The sequence below is a fragment of the Mangifera indica genome, chromosome 2 (assembly GCF_011075055.1).
Source record: "Mangifera indica cultivar Alphonso chromosome 2, CATAS_Mindica_2.1, whole genome shotgun sequence".
Classification (NCBI taxonomy): domain Eukaryota; kingdom Viridiplantae; phylum Streptophyta; class Magnoliopsida; order Sapindales; family Anacardiaceae; genus Mangifera; species Mangifera indica.
Window position 1 is genome coordinate 19,322,167 of NC_058138.1, and position 21,099 is coordinate 19,343,265.

Below are 21,099 nucleotides of genomic sequence, written 5' to 3' on the forward strand. Positions count from 1 at the left end.
ATATTGTGATTTACTTGCTCCAAATTTGAAATCTCCCAAGACGCGTTCCACTAAGGCTGCCCAACTGTTCAACAAGCGCGCGGATCACACGTGCGCTAACAAAACGGTGTCGTTAAAAGGAGTCCAGAGAGCTTGCTCTGCACTTCTCGTTGAATTCAAGATTTAAAAGTTTCCATAAGGGACAGATGCCACCTGTCACTTTCTCATTGCTTAACAGCCCACATAATATTTGTTTGGACGTTTGTGTTACGGCAAGATTTATAGGCTCAGGCCGTGAGATCAGATGACGTGTCTCCTCTCATTTATCAAATCTCTTCTCTTCCCTCTCCCTCCCTCCCTCGCTCTCTCTCTCTCTCTCTCTCTCTCTCTCTCTCCGTTTTTTTCTTCACAATTTTGTTTGTCCGCCTCTTAACTTTACTTCCGCTCCACACTGCAACGTATTGCGCTTGGTTTCTGTCTGTTAAACGGTGCGTTTCGTTTTGTTTTCCCTAACCATGTATGTCCATGTCGATCTCGATTTGGAATTTGTTTGTGGTTATTTTTGTTTCGGATTTATTTGACTTTTATATGGCTTTGTTGTTTACGGCTGTTTGACTGCTGGCAGAGGTCGAGAAATTAATGAAAAATGATAAAGTTTTCAATCTATTGAGCTGCAGTTGTTTAGATTTTCACAGGCGCAATTGGATTTGGGCTTGTAGTCGTGTTACCGTCGGGTTGAGATTGCTTTATAAAACAAAATGGGAATATTGAGATTTAATATGTGCATTACTTTTCTTGTTGAACATTTTCTCGGTAAACAAACAGAGCATTGACATATTGAGTGGATATATAAAAATGTTTTTGGCTCAGCTTTTTGACCTTACAGGCAATGGATTTTACTATTTAATATTCAATATATTATTATTATTTTTTAATTTTTTGTAATTAAAATGAGCATTTGAAAATTAGATAGATTTAATGGGTCGGTGATTTCTGAACTTCCATCATAAAAGTTACTGTGTGTGATGTGTTTTAAAATATGGGAGATGACGTCCAGTCTGTCGATGCATCATAAAGTTTAATGAAGTGCTAGTTAATTTGTTGAATTTTCATGCAGATTTGAAGACTTGATGCCGGGTCGATCTGATGGTTTTATCTCATTGTCTTCATGTGTCTGAAGACAGTGAAGATGACCATAATGGCGAGGATGATGATACAAACTGAGATGATTGTCATTTTTTTGCGATAATCTGATCTTGAAAGGAAGTGTCTGCTTGGATTAATTGTAAATAAATGCACTTTCTAAAGCATTTTCAGCAGATGGGTTGATAAGTTTTGGTTGATTGTAATTTTAGTTTTGAAGTAATGGCTATAGCTGGTCTGCAGAATGTTTCTGTGCTTGATTCCTCTTTCCTTTGCGAGTCTCGGTCGCAAACATCACGGAGGAGAGGAGGTGAAGAGAGCAGAAGCACCCGACCATCCCCACTCTTGCAAATGTGGCGGGAGTTTGAGGATGAACACGTGGCAAGTCATTCCCATGAGAGGGTCAATGAAAGACTGCCAGAAGAAGAGGTTAATGGGTTGACTGCTGACCTTGCAAGGACAGATATGTCTGAAAGCCTAGGCAGTGAACATGGTGGTGGATCTGAGGAAGCAAGTGTGAGTGAAAATGAGTTTGTACAATGGTCTCCAAATCGATTTGGGACACAAAATGGGCATGGGGATCCTAGCAATCTTAATTATGATCGTTCTTCTCGTTTAGGGGAAGTTGAAAGGGAGAGGGTAAGGCAAATTTTTCGGGAATGGATGAATACTGGGGCCAGAGAATGCCCATCTAATATTTCTCGTATGAACCAAACTCCAAGGGCTGAATGGCTGGGTGAAACTGAGCAGGAGAGGGTGAGAATTATAAGAGGGTGGGTGCAACTGAATAGCCAGCAAAGAGGTGCTTGTGGTGATAGCAGAGAAGAACAAACAACCGAAATGGGTGGTCAGATTGAACAAGTTCTTGATGGGTTGGTTGTCAACCAAAATGACCAAACTGAGCATGTCCGGAGCCGGAGGGGCATTCGTAGATTATGTGGCAGACAAGCTTTGCTTGACATGATTAAAAATGCCGAAAGTGAAAGGAAAAGGGAGCTTCAAGGTTTGTTGGAGCATCGAGCTGTATCAAATTTTGCTTATCGGAACCGCATTCAAGTGAGATGCTATAAAGCTAATCAAAGTTTAAATTTCTTTGTTATTCTTGTTGTCGATGATTATATGAATGCCCCTATACTTTATTGGTATTGGTCTTTTTATGATCTTTAGATGGGTCTAAAATTTTGTGTATAACTTGTTCACTCTTGTGTAATTATTTTTTTTCTGTCAATGATTTTGACAGAGTTTCTTCTCAAAAAATTGACTATATGACTACCATATTTATGTATAATTCTCCAATAGTGAATATTTGTAGTCAAATTGAATATTCTTTATATCTATATTTATCCCTTTAATCAATTTATATGCAGTCGCTACTTCGAGGTAGGTTCTTGCGAAATGACCGAGTGGTTGAGGATGAGAGACCCAGGTCCACAGCAGCTAGGGAGTTAGGTTTGTTGAGGCAAAGACATACGGTTTCTGGTCTAAGGTATGCTATTTATTATTCCAGACTTACTAATACTGGTCTAAACTCGGGCAAATTGAGGGCAAAGACATACAGTCTGTTTAGACGTATTATACAAGAGGGAGAGTGTGCATGCGCTTTTCTTTTTCTTTTTCCATTTTTTCCTAGTTGTTCATATTTTATACAGCATTTTTCTGAATGTTTTTTGCAACTTTCATGGTTGCACGTGTGAAACTCAATTTTGGTGTACTTTTCATGTAGCTTACATTGAACTTTACTGCCTCTTTTGTGCATGCTAGAAAAGATTGTGTGTGCTTTAAGGCATGAACAAAATTTGAAAAAATTATAATTTGTCCTTGAGTGTCTTGATTATTATATTTCTCTTCAATAGAAGATGTTTTTACTTATCCATTTTTAACATTAGTGTATAGTGCTTTTTTCATTTATTCAATTAATTTCATATTTGTTTCCCCTCTGCATAATTTTTATTTTTGTTAGTTTAAGTGCTCAATGTGGTGTGCTATTGGATTATGACATTAGTTATGTCATGATTGTTGCATTAAAATATTGGATCTTGTTTTTAATTCTGTGATTGTATGATATAGTAGTAGAATAGTTTGTCATGGAGCTATTTATTGATGGTGTAATATATCTGATCTGTTTCTTTCTATCAGGGAAGGATTTATCTCCAGGTTAAGCAGCAGCCATTCTGATACCTCATCTAACGCTGACATCAATGGTAACCGAAATGAACAATTCCAAACAAACAATTCACAGGAAGTTATGGATGATTTTCGTGAACCATCTGAACTTGATAATGACGAAAATGCAAGCCACAGTTCATCAGATGGTAGAGCTGATATAGGAGTTGATATTATTGAAAATGTAAATTTGCAAGAAACCACTGCTAGTGTAGAAGAGTGGCAGGAACAAGTGTCTGAAAATGAGGATAGAGAGTGGGAAAGGTCAGCCAATGCTGAAATCACTGAGAGGAGATATAATGCTGGACGGGGCTTGAATGAAGACTGGCAGGGCAATACTGCAAATGAATTGTCTCAAGAAACTTTGCGAAATGAACATGCAGTGAATCCTCATCTGGGAGAAACTGGTGAAGTATCATATGAACTGGCTCAGCGAAGTCGTGAGGAAAGTGCAACTCATGGATCAACACATGCTGCAGATAATTTAGAAGGCAACTTGATTGAAGATGTGGTTGGGCAAGAATCTGCTGCTATTGTAGAGGATTGGCAGGAACAAGTTTTTGGAAATGAGGAAAGAGAAATAGATTGGCAAGGGGCTAGTTTAGAATCTAATGAATGGAGAGATGATGATGGAGAAGATGTTAATGAAAATCACCAGGAAAGTGCTGCTAACCAATGGACCCAAGACACAGAACATGATCATCTACAAGATGGTTTTCAAGAGGCCGTACGGAATTGGTTAGAAGGGCCTGCCGATACAGAAACTTATCCTGTTGGAAGGATGGATACAGTTTATCTACCTGATGATGATAATGTGTATAATACGGAACTCAGGGAACTCCTGAGCAGGTAATGTTTTGTCAATACATGGTTTTCTTTTGGTACAAAAATGGAGAATTCTAAAGGAAGGTTTTATCCTTTTTGTAGGAGGAGTGTGTCTAATCTTCTTCGTAGTGGTTTCCGTGAGAGTCTTGATCGACTGATACAATCATATGTGGAAAGGCGAAGTCATGCTCCAATTGATTGGGAAATACATGCAACATCTACTGCGGCTGCAGCTGCATCAGAAGAACAAGATCTAGAGCAGCAAAATGGGGATCAGACTGAAGGCCAACGGGATGCAGTTGAGAGTCCACCACTTGGTATGCCTTCACCCCCAGTAGCCCCTGTTCAGCCACTCTGGGATCATGCATCTCACCAGGATCATTGGCCACCCCATGACATCCATCAGCGCTTTGGGATTGTACGTCTGCTTTTCCTTTTGTTTCAGTTTGATATTATTCTGGAAAACGTATTAATTAAGTGGAAAATTTATGTAATAGCAATTATATACCGCACATTGTTGGTGAAATTTTAGTGTCATCTTTCATGAAATAGGCTGGTAAAGCTAAATATTAGCTGGTCTGGGGATCTAAATGATGAGGACAATGGTGGGAGAAAGTTGCACTTTGTTGCTGGCAATCTTTTTAATAGTCTATTAGTTTTTTTAAGCGAATGGTATATGACATATTTCAATGGTTTAGTTTTTAATTTTACTCTCTAACTTGTCTTTTGCTTATCTGCATTTAGTTTGTGTACTGATTCCCCGCTGATTTACTGCAGGAGTGGGAGATCATTAATGATTTAAGGATTGACATGACTAGGCTGCAGCAAAGGATGAATAACATGCAGAGGATGCTGGAGGCCTGCATGGATATGCAACTTGAGCTGCAGCGCTCAATAAGGCAAGAAGTATCTGCTGCGCTGGATCGTTCAGCTGGTTCACCAGGTTGATCTCTAGTTTAATGAATAGTTTTTTCTTTTCTCATAATATGCTTGGAATTGAACCTGCTGCTCACCCTACATTTCCCTCTCATAGAGAGAAGATATGCCTCCAGGGATATGGCCATTGACATGTTGTTGCTGTTAATTTTTAGCGTTTCTACCCCTAATATATATGTATAGAGGGAGGGCAAAGATTTATGGAAACATATCTCTAGAACATAACACTTTAAATTATTGGAATTAAATCTAGCACAATAAAACTAAGTACACTATCCATAAGTATTAATTTGTATACTAACAATGATGTGTTACTATATGATTTGATAATTTTGAAATAAAGATAAAATATCATCTAATCACATGGTGACATCATTTTTAGTATACAAATTAATACATATTATTATTGCAAATAGTTTTATCCAAGATAGTTGGGGTTGCTCGCAGTTCTGGTTGTCTCGAGCCAAGCCTACCTTGATTCTTGAGTTACTCGAGTTCAGCTCTTGAATTGAGCTCAAACTTGATATCTGTTGGCTTAGTGAGCTTGTGAGCTCATGACTGGTTACGAGTAAAATATCAATAAACCTTTAAAAGATTCAGATTTATACTTACATCCTTAAAATCTTATTTCTTAATATTGAATGTCGGGGTAATTGATTAATGTATAAGTTATGTGATTCAATTTTTTTTTTTTAAAATTATGGAATTAAAATGTAACCTTTTAAGTCTAGTTCGAGTTAACTGTTTTGCCTCGAGCGATTGAGATCTTATTGGTTTGGTGAGATTGAGCTCTGTGTATATATAATTGAGCCGAGTTTGAGCCAATCACTAAGCCCAACTTGGCTTGTTTGCACCCCCAAATCTAGTATCCACAATTAGTGTTATCTCGACTATTTCTTGCGTTTTGTTTCAATGATTTAAAACTGGGGAAAGAAAATTTGTGAAAGTAGAGTAATAGGTTTTTCTCGAAGGCTCTATTTTAACCCTGTAGATATAGTTACTGCTTTTTCTTCAAGTTTTATAAGTTGACAGTTAATGTGATTTTGCTTTTGTTTGAAGGAATATGTGAAGACACTATGCCAGAAGACAGATCTAAATGGGATTATGTGAGGAAGGGAGTTTGCTGTGTATGTTCTGATAGCAATATTGATTCCTTACTGTACAGGTAAGTTTTCAGTAAATCTGTTTGATAGATTTGTTGGATCCAAGAGCCACATAACAATTATTTCACATTTTTTCTTTTTCCTCTATGTTTTTATGACAGATGTGGGCACATGTGCTCATGTTCAAAATGTGCAAATGAGTTGGTCGAAAGTGGAGGAAAGTGTCCAATGTGTCGGGCTCCTGTAGTGGAGGTGATTCGTGTATATTCTGTCTTATGATATTAACGAGAATTAAATGAAAGGGTAGAAGTTGGATTAACACAGTATAGAATCTTAATCAGTTTTTCCCCCTGGAGTCTTCCGGGTATTTCTTTTTTTATTTAATTTCTTTTTTGGTTTCTTGCCTTGTGATCCATATAGTCATAGTTGAGTGTATGATTGATGAAACAAATGGTGTTGATTTATTTTTCAGATCTAAATAAATTAGCGAGTGGAAATATCTTTTGCTTACAAATTATTCGGAGAACTTTCTGATTACGATCACTTCTAAGATTTTGAGTCGTTAACATTATGAGACAGATAATTAGTGACAGCCTTGTTCCCTTCAGCAATGGCATGCTTGCCGAGATCGCCTGGCAAAACCACCTTCACTGCTCCCAGAATCTCCCTGGAGGACAGTGTCATCCGTTTATTATACTTAGAAAGCGTAGCCGCCTCGTCTGCAATCCTCTCGAACATGTCGGCCATATAATTGTTGACGACCGTCGTTGCCTTGGACGATATGGCCATTCCTGGATGAACCTGCTTCAGAACCTTGAACACATAAGTCTTGTACTTCTCACTACCGCCTCCACTACGTCGTTTTCGCTTTTTGCCCTTGGACTTTTCATTGCCCAATTGATCTTTCTCTTCTTTCTTCTGTTTTCGTTGTTGTCATTCTTCTTGTTCCAAAGAAGTAGAAGGCTCACGCTGCTCTGGCTTTTCTTGCACTGCAATTCGAACAGTCTCGCTCTTTTCTCCTCCTCCTCCTTTGTCTTCAATGCTAATGGACTTCAATTGTGGTTGTTCATTATCTTCTCCAGGGTCTTTTGCTTTTTTCTTGGCTTCAAGTATGGAAACCTGAACAGTTTCTTGAACAACTTTCTTAGTTACCACCACTTTAGCTGAACGCTTTGGAGGCATTTTTTTCTCTCTAAAACCTTGCTGGTACTTCGTGTTTCGAAGGTGGAAAAGGATAAAATGCATGGCTGCTACATTTGTTTTATAACTGTACGTTAAAGGTGGATGCTATGAGAGACATGTGTCCGACACATGTCAAGAAGCTTTGCAGATTGTTTGGCAACGTGGTAAATGTTGATAAGGACAGAGACTTTGCGATGCTCAGGGAGACTACGCAAATTTTACTGATAAAATATGATAATTGTTACAGCTGCAGGTGGCTTTCCACCAAATCAAGTCAAGAAAAGGGATGGGAAATATTTATTACTGCAAGAAGAAATTGGAGAGACTGGCACAGGAGAAGAAAATTTGGCAAAAGAGAATAAGAAGGCATTAAATGTCTTGACAATTTTAGCTTGCAAAGTGTATTTTTTTTTACTAAAAGGGTGGCCAAATGTTCTATAAATACCTTCTCATACTTTGTAATTGTAGCATCCAAAAATCATATTTTCGTTGCTTTGCTTTCTTCTCATTTTCTTCTTAATTCTGTCTTACTGCCTTCCTTTAATCTTCTTTCATTTCTTTATCTTTCATATTTGCTAAATTAATTTTATAACACGTTATCAGTACAATCTACTCAGTTATATTACATTATTTTCATTATGTCATTATGCTGCTTATATACGGATATCATAATGATGTCTTAGTTAACTTTTAATTTCTGTTATATTTCTGTTTAATTTTCCATTATAATGGTACCCTATTTACAATCCGAAGTTTACAAAATATCATAAATTTGGACCTGAAGTTCTGAATATTATTTATAACCTGAAGTTACAAAAATTATGAACATGGACCTGAAGTCCTAAATATGATTACGGTATATGATTTGTAACTTGAAGATTATAAACTCATGAGAAAATATATATAGGTCTGAAGTCCTATATTTCACTAAAACATTTATTATAACTACATCCCACTTGCAACTTGAAGATTGGATAAGTGATGAAAATAATAAAATAGAAATCTAAAATATTATGTAAGTTTTAAATAATATAATATTATGAATATGAATCATAAAACCAGAAGTTTTGTGAATATATGATAAATAAGAACCTGAAGTTCGCACATAATTTTTCTTTATTATATCACTAACTGTTATTTCTTTCATCAACCTGCAGTTGGTGAAAATGACAAATCTTATAAAACTTCAATATGTTGCCCTTCGATTAGATAGAGAAAATTATTCTGAATGGGCTTTGGACACAGTTCTTCATTTACAATCAATGAGCCCTAGAGAAACAATAAAAGAAGGAAATGATGCATCCCAGCAGGATAAATCTAAAACTACTATTTTCCTTCGTCATCATATCCACGAAGGGCTATGAGCAGAATACGTGAATATTATGGATCTACTGGAATTATGGAGAAATCTAAAAGAAAGATTCGATCATCATAAATCATTTACATTACCAATGGCCTAATATGAAGGGACTCATTTACGCTTACAAGATTTTAAATCTGTAAGTGAATATAACTCTATTATGTTCAGAATTGTCTCCTAAATGAGACTATGTAGAGAAAAAATAACTGAAGAAAATATGTTAGAAAAAACTTTCTCCACATTTCATCCCTCAAATATGCTCCTGCAACAACAATATAGAGAAAGAAATTTTAAAAAATATTCTGAACTAATATCCTGTTTATTGGTGGCTAAACAAAATAATGAATTATTATTAAGGAACCATCAGACTCGCCCCACTGGTACTACACCGTTCCCTGAAGTGAAACCAACTACTAGTAGTAGTTATCGTGGGCGTAGACGAGGTCCTGGACGAAATAAGTTTCGATCCAAATGTGGTCATAATAGAACATCTTTCCACCTTCAAAGGACCAGAGATGAAGCAAAACAAGATAAAGGGAAAATGATACAAAGTAAATCACAGAATCATGATAGTAAATGTTATAGATATGGTTCTAAAGGTCATTGGTCACGTACCTGTCGTATGTCAAGACATCTGGTAGATTTATACCAAGCATCTATTAAAAATACAGACCAAAAGATCGAATCAAATTGTGTTGATAATCCAGACCCTGTAGATCTGGCAAACTTTGATCTTTCAGAATTTCTTCAAGACTAAGAAATTATGTATATTATAGTGTGTAATTAGTACTATATGTTTCTTCCTTTCAAATTTTGTAATCACTAATGTAAATTTTAAAGTGAAAGGAAATGGACTCCAAACTTGAAGCGTTAACTTCAAAAGCTGATGATGGAAATCTGTGTTTGGTCGATAATGTAACCACCCTCACTATATTAAAAGAAAAGAAATTTTTTTTAACTTTATCACTAATAGAGGCTAAAGTAAATACTATATATAATTATGTTAAACAATGTGACTAAATTAAACATCAATGATGCATTATATTCAAGTAGATCCAGAAGAAATCTACTTTGTTTTAAAGATATAAGAAATAATGGTTATCATATTGAAACCATGAGTGAAAATGGTGTAGAATTCATTTGTATAACTAGTAATGCCTCCGAAAGAAGACTTATACTAAAGAAATTGCCTGTTTTATCATCTGGATTGTATTATACAATCATAAAGACAATTGAAACCTACGTAGTATCGAACCAGAAGTTTGTTGATCCAAAAGCATTTATGCTTTGGCATAATCATTTAGGCCACCCAGGATCTACAATGATGTGTATGATTATTGAAAATTCATATGGACATACATTACAGAATCATAAAATTTTATTGTCCAGTGAACAATTCTGCACCGTCTGTTCTTAAGGCAAATTAGTAATAAGACCATCCCCTTCCAAAATTGGAGGTGAATCCCCATCATTCATGCAAAGGATTCAAGGGGATATATGTGGACCAATTCATCCACCAAATGGGTCATTTCGTTATTTTATGGGCTTAATTGATGCATCTGCACGATGGTCTCATGTTTGTTTATTGCTTACTCGAAATGTTGCATTTGCTAAACTGTTAGCATAAATTATCAATTTAAAAGCACATTTCGCATATTATTCGATCAAGTCAATACGGCTAGATAATGCTGGTGAATTTACATCCAAAACATTTGATGATTATTGCACGTCTATGGGGATTGAGGTTGAACATCCAATCCCGCATGTCCACACACAAAATGAATTAGCTGAGTCTCTTATCAAATGACTCCAGGTAATTGCACGCACTTTATTACTAAAAAGTCAATTACCTACTTCTATGTGGGGACATACTATATTATATGCTGCAGCGTTAATTCGCTTGTGACCTTCTTCTTATCATCAATATTCTCCCTTACAATTGGTCTTTGGTCACCAACCTAATGTATCTCATTTGAGAATATTTGGTTGTGTTGTATATGTCTTTATTGCGTCTCCTGAATGCACAAAAATGAAACCTCAACGTCGTTTGGGAATATATATTGGATATAATTCACCATCCATTATCAGGTACATGAAACCATTAACAGGTGATATTTTTACTGCACGATTTACAAATTGTCACTTTGATGAGACAACTTTTTCGTCTTTAGGGAAAAAGAAAATACCTCCTGAAGTTAAACATGAACTTGTTTGGTATGTACCTACCATGTCTCATTTAGATCCTCGCACATCCCAAAGTGAAACTGAAGTACAGAGGATAGTGCGTTTACAAATTATTACCAACCAAATACCTAATGCATTTGTAGATACGACAAAAGTGACAAGATCACATGTTCCAGCTGCTAATGCACCAACAAGAATCAATATGACTGCTGAATAGTCCATTCGTGTCATGACTGATCAATCTACCTCACGCCAGAAGTGTGATAGACCTGTTGGATCGAAGGACACTGTTCCTCGAAAAAGAAAGGTAAATAATCAAACAAATATCAATCATGATGATCCTAAGATAATTGAAAAATCCACACTCTCTAATATTCCTCCAGAAGAGGTTATAGTCTCTGAAGAGACTCAAACCCCTAAAGTGGCACAAGTCCCTGAAGTGACACAAACCCCTGAAGTGGTACAAAGTCCTGATGAACAGGAAAATAAGAATATTGAAATATCTTTAAATTATGTTCATACAAGAGAGATGTGGAATCGTGAAACAATTATAATTGATGATATATTCTCATTTGTAGTAGCTACTAAAATTCTGAATGATGATGATTTTGAACCACATACTGTGGCTGAGTGCAAACAAAGACATGATTGACCTAAATAGGAAGAAGCAATTCAAACAGAATTAGATTCTCTAGCAAAACGTCAAGTGTTTAGGCTTGTAGTTCCAACACCTCAAGATGTATAACCCATTGGATATAAATGGGTATTTGTGAGAAAAAGAAATGAGAAAAATGAAATTACTAGATATAAAGCCAGACTTGTAGCCCAAGGCTTTTCCCAAAGACCCGATATAGACTTTGATGAAACATATGCACCTGTGATTGATATAATCACATTCAGATATTTAATCAGTTTAACCGTCTCTAAAGGACTAGATATGCGTCTAATAGATGTAATTATTGCTTATTTGTATGGGATTTTCGACACTGAAATTTATATAAAACTCCCTGAAAGATACAAATTGCATGAAGCAAAAAGGGTCAATTCAAGAGGCATGTACTCAATTAAATTACAACGATCATTGTACGGATTAAAATAATCCAAACGTATGTGGTACAATCGCCTCAATGAATATTTGAAAAAAAAAAGGGCTATGTGAATGACCCTATATGTCTATGTGTCTTTATCAAAAGGTTAGAATCGAGATTTACTACTATAGTAGTTTATGTTGATGACATGAATTTAATTGGAACTCTTGAAGAGCTCTCAAAAACTGCTGAATATCTGAAAAAAGAATTTGAAATGAAGGATTTGGGGAAAACAAAATATTGTCTCGGCCTGCAGATCGAGCACATTCAAATGAAATATTTATCCATCAATTTGCATATATTGAAAAATTATTAAAACGTTTTAATATGGATAAGACTTATCCTTTGAGCACTCCAATGGTTGTTTGGTCTTTTGATCCAAAACAGGACCTATTTCATCCTAAAGAAGAAGATGAAAAGATACTTGGTCCTGAAGTACCATATCTTAATGTCATTGGAGCCTTATTATATTTGGCCCAATGCACGAGACCGGATATATCCTTCGCAGTTAATTTATTGGTCGGATTCAGCTCTACATCAACCCGTCGCCACTGGAACGGAATCAAACATATATTTCATTACTTATGTGGAACTAAAGATTTGAGATTATTCTATTATGTCAAATCCCCTAAAAATCTTAGTTTGGTTGGATATGTAGATGCTGGTTATCTTTCTGACCCCCATAAGACCCGTTCACAAACGGGTTATGTTTTTACTTATAATGACACAGTTATATTATGACGCTCCACCAAGCAGACCTTGATTGCAACTTCTTCAAATCATTCAGAAATTTTAGTTTTCCATGAAGCCATCTGAGAATGTATATGGTTACGGTTTGTCATCTACCATATCCGAAATACATGCAGTATTTCTTCTACAACAGACACTCCTTCCATATTATATGAAGACAATGCAACATGTTTAGCCCAAATTAGAGGTGGATACATTAAAGGAGACATAACCAAACATATCTCACCGAAGTTCTTTTACACTCATGAGCTCTAGCAGAATAAAAAGATTAATGTCAAGCAAATAAGATCCAGTGAGAATCTTACAGATTTGTTGACTAAGATACTGCTGACATCAACATTTGAGAAGTTAGTGTATAACATCAGTATACGACGGCTCAACAAGTAATTAAGTTAATCCTACTACAAAGAGGGGGAACGTTTATCAGGGGGAGCATTCATCAGACAAAATTTTGAAGTATTGGATAAAAGGTGCACTGTACTCTTTTTTCCTTCACTAGGTTTTGTCCCACTGGGTTTTCCTAGTAAGGTTTTTAATGAGACAGTTTAAGCACGTCCAATACCAACTTACAGGATATTAAATAATTATGTTCCTTTGCTTAGGTTTTTATCCTACTGAGTTTTTCCTTAGTAAGGTTAATATAATTATCTGTAAGTGGTGAAAATCCAAGGGGGAGTTGTAACATCCCTCCTTAGAAGTACTACCCACCGAAGGAGGAATGTTACGAATTAATATTCGTAGCGTCTATTTTTTTCTTTTTAAAAATACTTTACAATAAACGCATCTTTAAAAGTGTTTAGAAAGTATTCCAAGAAAACTGAAAATCTGGAAGCAAACAAAAGATGTATATACTCATATGAAAACTCATCTGAAAGCATCTGAAAACAAGGAGTAATCATATGCAACTATACCATAATTTCAAAAAGTTAAAAATCGATAAAAACATGCCACTGTATGCATGTAATATAAACCAGAGATAACCTGCTCCAGCTGGATCTACCTACGCTGACCTGACCCTGCCTCGCAGCTACCTCGATCACCTGTACCTGCAATCAGGAAAGAAAAGGGAGTGAGTGATAAGAACACTCAGTAAGGGGAAAAATTAAGTAAACTATCATTTTTTCCTGTTCTAACTCACTTTTGGGACTCAACCCCACATCCTAACCTCTATAAGAGATTGAGGGGGTAATTTAGTTCACTCTTTACTATTTGGCCAAACGACTATTTCCCACCCAAGGTATGCTGTAATGACGAGTTTCCACCCTTTAACTATGGAAACACCAAACACCCACCCATGGCCGGTTAGATTTAACCAAACCCTAACGGTGGTAAATTTAATTGCATTTCCCCCCCTAAAAGTTTAAAAACTAACATTTTTTCCCTAAGCTAAGTTTGAAAATATTGCATTTCCCCCCCTAGGGTTTATTTCCAAACCCTTCCAATTTCCAAACCCTTTTCCGTCGCTTTCTCCGGCGTCATCACCGGCCGTCTTCCCCTCCCGACGGTTTCTCTTCCACCGATGGCGCCTCTCAACTCGACCTCAACGTATCCGACGCAGAGATAAGCCGTTTGGGAAGAGAAATCGTCTTCCCAGACGACGAAGACGAGATCGATCGATCTCGTCTTCGTCGTCTGGGAAGACGATTGTCTTCCCAGATGAAGACGACTCGTCTTCCCAGAGGACGACGAGTCGTCTCGTCGTCTCGTCTTCGTCTGGGAAGACGTCGTCTTCCCAGACGACGACGACGACTGGGAAGACGAAGAACTTCGTCTTCCCCGACGAAGTTCTTCGTCTTCCACAGCTTCTCCGACTCCGATTGGAAGTCCAAATGGGAGGAAAGAGTTCTCTGGAAGGTGAGGATGCTTCGGGAGGGAGAGACCGTCGGCAGTGGAGCCGGAGACCGTCGGTAATGCTTCGGGAGGGTGAAACTGCGATTTTTGAAAACTTAGGCTGGGGGGGGAATTTTAGTTTTTAAAGTTTAGGGGGGCAAAATATATTCTATTTTAGTTTATTTTTAATATTCTAGAGAAAATGACAATTTTACCCTTGTCACCGTTAGGGTTTGGTTAAATCTAACCGGTCATGGGTGGGTGTTTGGTGTTTCCATAGTTAAAGGGTGGAAACTCGTCATTACAGCATACCTTGGGTGGGAAATAGTCGTTTGGCCTTACTATTTGGGTCATACTTTGTCCCATCTGGTGTCTATTTAATACTTTCTGGAAGCTAACTATAGAGATTTGACACTTTTTTTTTTAAGCTCAAGCTCTTTTTCTTTCACTACACTATTTTTGACTCTGAATTAAGCTCTACTGCAAGCATGCTCTACTGCGAGCGGACCCTACTGGGGGTCTATGTCCTACTACAGACGTGTCCTACTGCGGACGTGTCCTACTGCGGACGTGCCCTACTGCGGGCGGTGTAGTGTAAAGTGCCCCCTCATAGTTTATAGCATACATACGGGTCTTATATTTTACTAAATTTGCTTCCATTTAATTTTATTCATAACTCACCAGACATTACTCTTGGGACGACCCCTAAATCTTGAGTCCCAAATTCTTTTTCTTATTTTTCTTTCTTTTTCTTTCCTTCTTTTCTTTCCTTTTCTTTCCTTTCTTCTTCCTTTTCTTTCTTTCTTTCTTTCTTTCTTTCTTGCCCAGAATTGCGAAACACTGTTCACAGAACAGTCATTTAACAGGGCAACCTTCTTTTTCATACAATTTAACATCCCAAACGGTTTCTAATTCATACAAGCTATATATCGTTGAAAAGAGGATTCAAAGATCTTTCCAACGACCTATAATAGCACTCATAATTAATTCAATCAGGCAGTCAAAACAGCAGATAAAGTCAGTGGCAAAAACTGCCTCCCCTGTTTTTCTTTAGTAAAACAGTCCTTTCGGTTTATACAATCTTTAACAGTCCAAATGATCTCTAATTCATACAAGCTATATATCATTGGAAAGAGGATTCAAAGATCTTTCCAACAAGATATAATATCACTCATAATTCATTCAATAAGGCAGCCAAAACATGGGACGAACTCAGTGGCAAAAACTGTAAATATTCTGTAACTTTCTGCCATGAACAAAATCACATACATAGATATCCCAAATGGCAAAACAACATTCCTCAACATCAAAATCAACATATATAATATAGATCTAAGGAACCAAAACCCTAAAACATATCACATAACAAGGAGGAAACCCCTTACCTTGCTTTAAGTCAAATCTTTGAAAGTTAGCTTCCTCCTCTTTGTTTTGCTTCCTTTATCACCAAGATCACTTTAAATCAATACCAAAACACTCTAACATATTCACATAACATGCATATAAACATAGATGAAAGAAGAAGGAAGGAGATCTTTGGTTACCAAAGCTTCCAAGTGCTTCCTTTTCTTTTCTTCTTATTTTATCTTCTAATATTCCTTCAACTTCTTCCTTTGGCTTCAAGAAAGCAAAGAAAAGAACATGAAAGGAGGCTGGCTGCTGGAGCTTCTTACGGGAGAAGAAGATGATAGAAAAAAAAAATGAGATGATATGTCTTTGTTGACTTTACTCTCCCTTTATATATAAACCTTATGTCTTTCTTTTTTTTTTCTTTTCCCTTTTTGCCCTTTTTTGCATTTCTATATATATATATATATTTATTTATGCATATATATATATATATTTAAAATGAGAAAAATCTCAAAACAGGGTCAAAAGACATAATTACCCCTGAAATATACCTGAGGGTATTACAGGAGTGTTACAGCTGCAGGTGGTTTTCCACCAAATCAAGTCAAGAAAAGGGATGGGAAAACATTTATTATTGCAAGAAGAAATTGGAGAGACTGACGCAGGACAAGAAAAATTTGGTAAAAGAGAATAAGAAGGCATTAAATGCCTTGACAATTTTGGCTTGCAAAAGTGTATTTTTCTTGACTAAGAGGACGACTAAATGTTCTATAAATACCCTTCATACTTTGTAATTGTAGCATCCAGAAATCATATTTTCATTGCTTTGCTTTCTTCTCATTTTCTTCTCAATTATGTCTTACTGCCTTCCTTCAATCTTCTTTCATTTCTTTATCTTTCATATTTGCTAAATTAATTCTATAACAATAATAATTTTGTAAGTAAGATTTACCAAATTATTATTATTATTCTTTTATTTTTTTCACCCTACTTCAACTACATGGGCCAGTTTATCTAATATGGAACCCAACTGTAAACAGAATGGGCCCAAACACCTGTTTTCGTTACCAATATAATATATCAATATTTTCTTTTTTTTAAAAAAAAAAAATTAAAACTAATGTCTTTCTGCTCTATTTTTCATGTTGAGTTTATATAAAATAAAAACTGGTGCATGAATAAAACTGGAACTCAGGAGAACACAACAAGCTTCAAGACTCTTATCCCATAATTTATTAAAGCATTTTTCAAAGATAAGAATGATGCAACATATGAATTTTTTTAAATATTAATAGTCTCAGGCTCTCAGCTCGTTGCCACATGGAAACATGGCCCATACCGACTGTTTCATGTTATCTATAAATCATTTAGATGATCCTTCAATGGCTAACGAGGGGAATATCCCAATTGGACATATCCGAATATTTGTCATAATATTAATACGCTACAAAATTAGTGAATAAAATGAAATAAGGCTATATGTAAATATAATTAATTGCTAATTTACTGTGAAAACCCAGAAATTACATGAAGTTTGGGATCCGGGTGACGTGCAGCACTTACAAATTGTATTGATAAGCAATCAAGCCATTCTTTCCATATGCCACAAAAGATGATGAAAAGTAATATGGATTGGCATTATAAGATAGGTTAAATGGGGCTAGTAAATAGGTAAATTTTGATGCAGAAATAAAATAGTATGCTTCATCCAACCAAGAAATAATTAAGAGTAGTATTATATACATAAATAATTTATACAGGTTTATGCACAAATAATAACGTAATATTATATAATTAAAATATTATTTTATTTTTAATTCAAAATCATTCAACTATAGAATGATATGTAATTGATTATATATAAGTTTTTTATTAATTATTTATATATATAATTTTATTGAATTATTAAAGCTGTCGAAATTAGAAGCGACTCTACCAAACCGCCTAGCCAATCTCTTTAGGACAACAAAAGATATTAGTTTTTTTAAGGCTTCATTTAATTGATGTTTCTCCTATTGCCCTAATTCGTTTCATACTCATTTGCAATGTTCTAATTTGTTCTGTTGCTTGGTAGATCATGGTAAATAAATCACAAGAAAGAAAATTTCAAAAACTTCTGGACTGAAATAAGAGGGTTTATGTTCATACAAGAAATCTATCATTCCGGATGCTCAGTTTTCGTAAGACCCATCAAAACTGAAGTGACAATTTATACAATATTTACTTAAATAATTATGGGAAACAAATTAAAAGAGATTTAGAGATAGAAAATTTACAGTATAATTAGAGACTACTTCACAAACTCCTACATCTCTTCGTCTTCTTGACAGCTCGAGATTCAAGTTCAACCTTGGATAACTCTGATGATATAAAGAAGCACTCTACTTCCTCACGCCCGGTATCTTCAAAGAACGGAACCTCACTCCTTTTTCTCTTGTAAGAAGATGACTGCACTTTTTTTCGCGGTGTTGGTGGGCAGCTTTGAATGTTTGGTATCTTGTGCTCAATGGCAGTCGGCGTTTTGCACTCTTCACACTCTTCTGATTCTTGAATCGCCGCCTTATCATCATCTTGACTACTTCTGATCTCGGGTGGTTTTAGCCTTGGCAGATCATTGTTTTGCAGCAAGTTCTTCTGATCCTTAGACATGGAGATATGAATAGGGTTTGTATGTACAAGTTTGAATGAAGATTGAAGAGAGAAGAAAGTTCCTACGCTATTTGTAGTGTTGTGTTACGTCCTTATTATTCTTATCTTGTTAATTCAAACTCCATGACTTTTTATTTTTATTTTTATTCTTTTTCTATTTTCTTTAATTTATTATTTATTTAAATCGAATAATTTTTTTAAAATCAAATCATTCATATTAAATAAATAATAATTAATTTTATAACTCCTATATCACATAAATAAAAATTTCAATTTTAATATCTCATATTTTATATATATATATATATATATATATTTTTTGTTGGTCACTTAAATTATATGGGAAGTGAGCATATTTAGGATAAGGTGACCTCTGTATATTCTAACCTTCTTCAGCTGTCACTTCATGCCTTTCTCTCTTTCTTGTCAGCATGTAAACAACGGGCATCGGATACCATTCTAGTCGTGGAAAATTTCGCACAGTTGACATCGACATAGAATTCCATTTCTCTAACTCTGGACCATCTAATATTATTGATCATTATAATTTGGGCATTTTCAAAGGCATAGCACCTTCTTCTCCGCGTCCTTCACTACCAGACACTTCTTCCTGCCTGTTCATACATATCAATTGCGTCTTTGTTATTTAGGATAATTCTCTATTTTGATTGGAGACGGCGGAGAAACCTTTCACGCAATATTTAGGTGATAAGATAATTAAAACTAGCTGTTCACTGTTAGTGTGCAAATTCCTTGTTTGAACCCCATGAACATAATATTGTGTATATACAGCGTAAATGTACACGCAACCAGAACTTTTTTTGTTTGGTTCAGGCTTCAGGCAGGCTCATTCCGCTTTCATTTGTGATGTTTAAGTCCGATTCATTTGTAAGTTCAATAAAACTATAGGTGCAATTATGATTATAAATTTGAATGTAAATGATGACATATTAGTCTCACTACAGTGACGTATTATTATATATATTTAAGTTTGCATTCATTATTTGTGTATATAATGTTACACTTAAAAGTTTTGGATATCATAAAGATGTTAAGGCTTAACCCATATGTCTCTCCCATTTTCACAAAGCCTCCCTTAATTAAGCAAAATCCACACATTTTCAAACCCCACAAACTTCACAAACTCCACACATACATAAAACATTAAAAGAAAAAGCGTGCGAAGGAGAGACAATTGGCAGCTTGGCTATGATTTTGAGCAAAGGCATTGGAACCCCCAATTGGTGGCAATGTTTTAGCTATCCCAACTTGCAATTCGAGGTCATGACACTAACTACTTAAGTGCCGCCAGCTGGGACGGGGGAAATGTTAAAACTTAGCAAGAGGGAAAGGCAAAAGTAGAGAAGAACAAAAAAAATAGTATCATTGCGAATACACATGTTTGAATATATAAATAATATATTATCATATGATTGAGTGTTATTTTATTTTTAATTTAAAATTTTTTATCATATAATAATATATCATTTATATATTTATTTATGTACTAAAAATATGTGAATATAATTTCTTAAAAAAAAAAAAGGAAAAGACAAGAGAAAGAAGTGAAGTAAAGGAAAAGAAAAGGCATTTTGAGCAGTCTGGATGTTCACGATCAATTCAGGCCCGAATATAGTTTAGTCTTACACTTTTTTTGAATTGAAATTCCAGGCTTTAGGTTTGTACAGTTCAATTGACAAACCTACAAAGAATAGGCAAGAAAAGAATAAAGGCCTTTTAAAGTTTAGGGTAATAAAAAAATAACCATTTTTGTGGGGGCCTAATAAAAAATAATATGACTTTCCACTTTTATAATCATATAGTTATCATATTGTGGTATGACAAAAATACCCCATTGATAAAGCACATTTTCACTGCCATTTCCTCCTTTCCAAAAATTCATTCCAAATTTTCGAAATCGACACAAGAGAGACGAAATTTAGTAGTCTGTCTTCTTGGACATTATTTGTTGTCGTTGTTGTTCTCCATCACTGTGGTCCTTCCTCGTCATTCTTCACAACGATTTCAATGATTTGAAGTTGATTTCACTCTGAATAATGGGGAAAAATTTTGTTGCGGCCCTTTATTTGCTTCATAGCATAGACTTTATGATAAAATATCTTAAATATTGAAGTGGCAAACATATCTCGAACTTATGATTTTACGAGTAATATTATGTATACATATATGAATATATCATCATGTGATTAAACATATTTTATTATTAATTTAAAATCATTCAATTATATTATAATATATTTATGTGTATACATATTTATATGTAAAAAATAAATATATATAGTTTTATTGACGTAACATATACACTGCCCCTTTCAAGTTATGTATGATATCGTATCTTGTTGCTGACTTTATGCTTCTTCTTTCTCACATAAAGGGATCCATCAATATTAGTTCGTCAAGCAAAGCAAAGCAAAAGCATAACTTTTACCACAACGTCACTTAACACTACCCTGTAAGTATTCTTATGTCACATCTTTCCCTTTGATTTATCCCTTTTCCTGATTAATATGGCTTGCCGCTATTTGTTAATTTATTT

The 21,099-nt window shown here is 35.3% G+C and overlaps 3 protein-coding genes across 4 annotated transcripts; 1 reads left to right on the plus strand and 2 right to left on the minus strand.

Annotated features, from left to right (window-relative positions):
* The first annotated feature begins 294 nt into the window (after positions 1-294).
* LOC123208931 lies at positions 295-6,663 on the plus strand. Of its 2 annotated transcripts, XR_006500871.1 has the most exons (9): positions 295-467; positions 1,097-2,178; positions 2,490-2,608; positions 3,259-4,134; positions 4,213-4,528; positions 4,888-5,053; positions 6,106-6,211; positions 6,311-6,513; positions 6,622-6,663. XR_006500871.1 is itself a non-coding variant. In XM_044626585.1 (8 exons), exons 2-8 carry the CDS (start codon positions 1,345-1,347, stop codon positions 6,426-6,428), a joined length of 2,535 nt encoding a protein of 844 aa, XP_044482520.1. In that variant the 5' UTR covers positions 295-467; positions 1,097-1,344; the 3' UTR covers positions 6,429-6,663. The 2 variants fall into 2 exon arrangements, 1 of the variants encoding a protein (XP_044482520.1); XM_044626585.1 differs by having other exon boundaries at positions 6,311-6,663.
* A 32-nt stretch (positions 6,664-6,695) lies between these two features.
* On the minus strand, positions 6,696-7,331 carry LOC123208650 (late histone H2B.L4-like). Its single transcript, XM_044626171.1, has 2 exons — positions 7,152-7,331; positions 6,696-7,067 (listed from the first exon to the last, which is right to left on the minus strand). The coding sequence occupies exons 1-2, from the start codon at positions 7,329-7,331 to the stop codon at positions 6,696-6,698; spliced, it is 552 nt and encodes a 183-aa protein (XP_044482106.1).
* A 10,666-nt stretch (positions 7,332-17,997) lies between these two features.
* LOC123209440 (cyclin-dependent protein kinase inhibitor SMR2) lies at positions 17,998-18,627 on the minus strand. The gene has a single exon (XM_044627504.1). It carries the CDS (start codon positions 18,540-18,542, stop codon positions 18,189-18,191), a length of 354 nt encoding a protein of 117 aa, XP_044483439.1. The 5' UTR covers positions 18,543-18,627; the 3' UTR covers positions 17,998-18,188.
* Positions 18,628-21,099: the final 2,472 nt, after the last annotated feature.

Coding starts and splice junctions, on each gene's coding strand:
- LOC123208931 (XM_044626585.1), top strand. CDS start 1,345: ATGGCTATAGCTGGTCTGCAGAATGTTTCTGTGCTTGATTCCTCTTTC. Junction 2,609..3,258: donor CATACGGTTTCTGGTCTAAG/GTATGCTATTTA, acceptor TCTTTCTATCAG/GGAAGGATTTATCTCCAGGT. Junction 4,529..4,887: donor TCCATCAGCGCTTTGGGATT/GTACGTCTGCTT, acceptor GATTTACTGCAG/GAGTGGGAGATCATTAATGA.
- LOC123208650 (XM_044626171.1), bottom strand. CDS start 7,331: ATGCCTCCAAAGCGTTCAGCTAAAGTGGTGGTAACTAAGAAAGTTGTT. Junction 7,068..7,151: donor GAGGAGAAAAGAGCGAGACT/GTTCGAATTGCA, acceptor CAACGAAAACAG/AAGAAAGAAGAGAAAGATCA.
- LOC123209440 (XM_044627504.1), bottom strand. CDS start 18,542: ATGTCTAAGGATCAGAAGAACTTGCTGCAAAACAATGATCTGCCAAGG.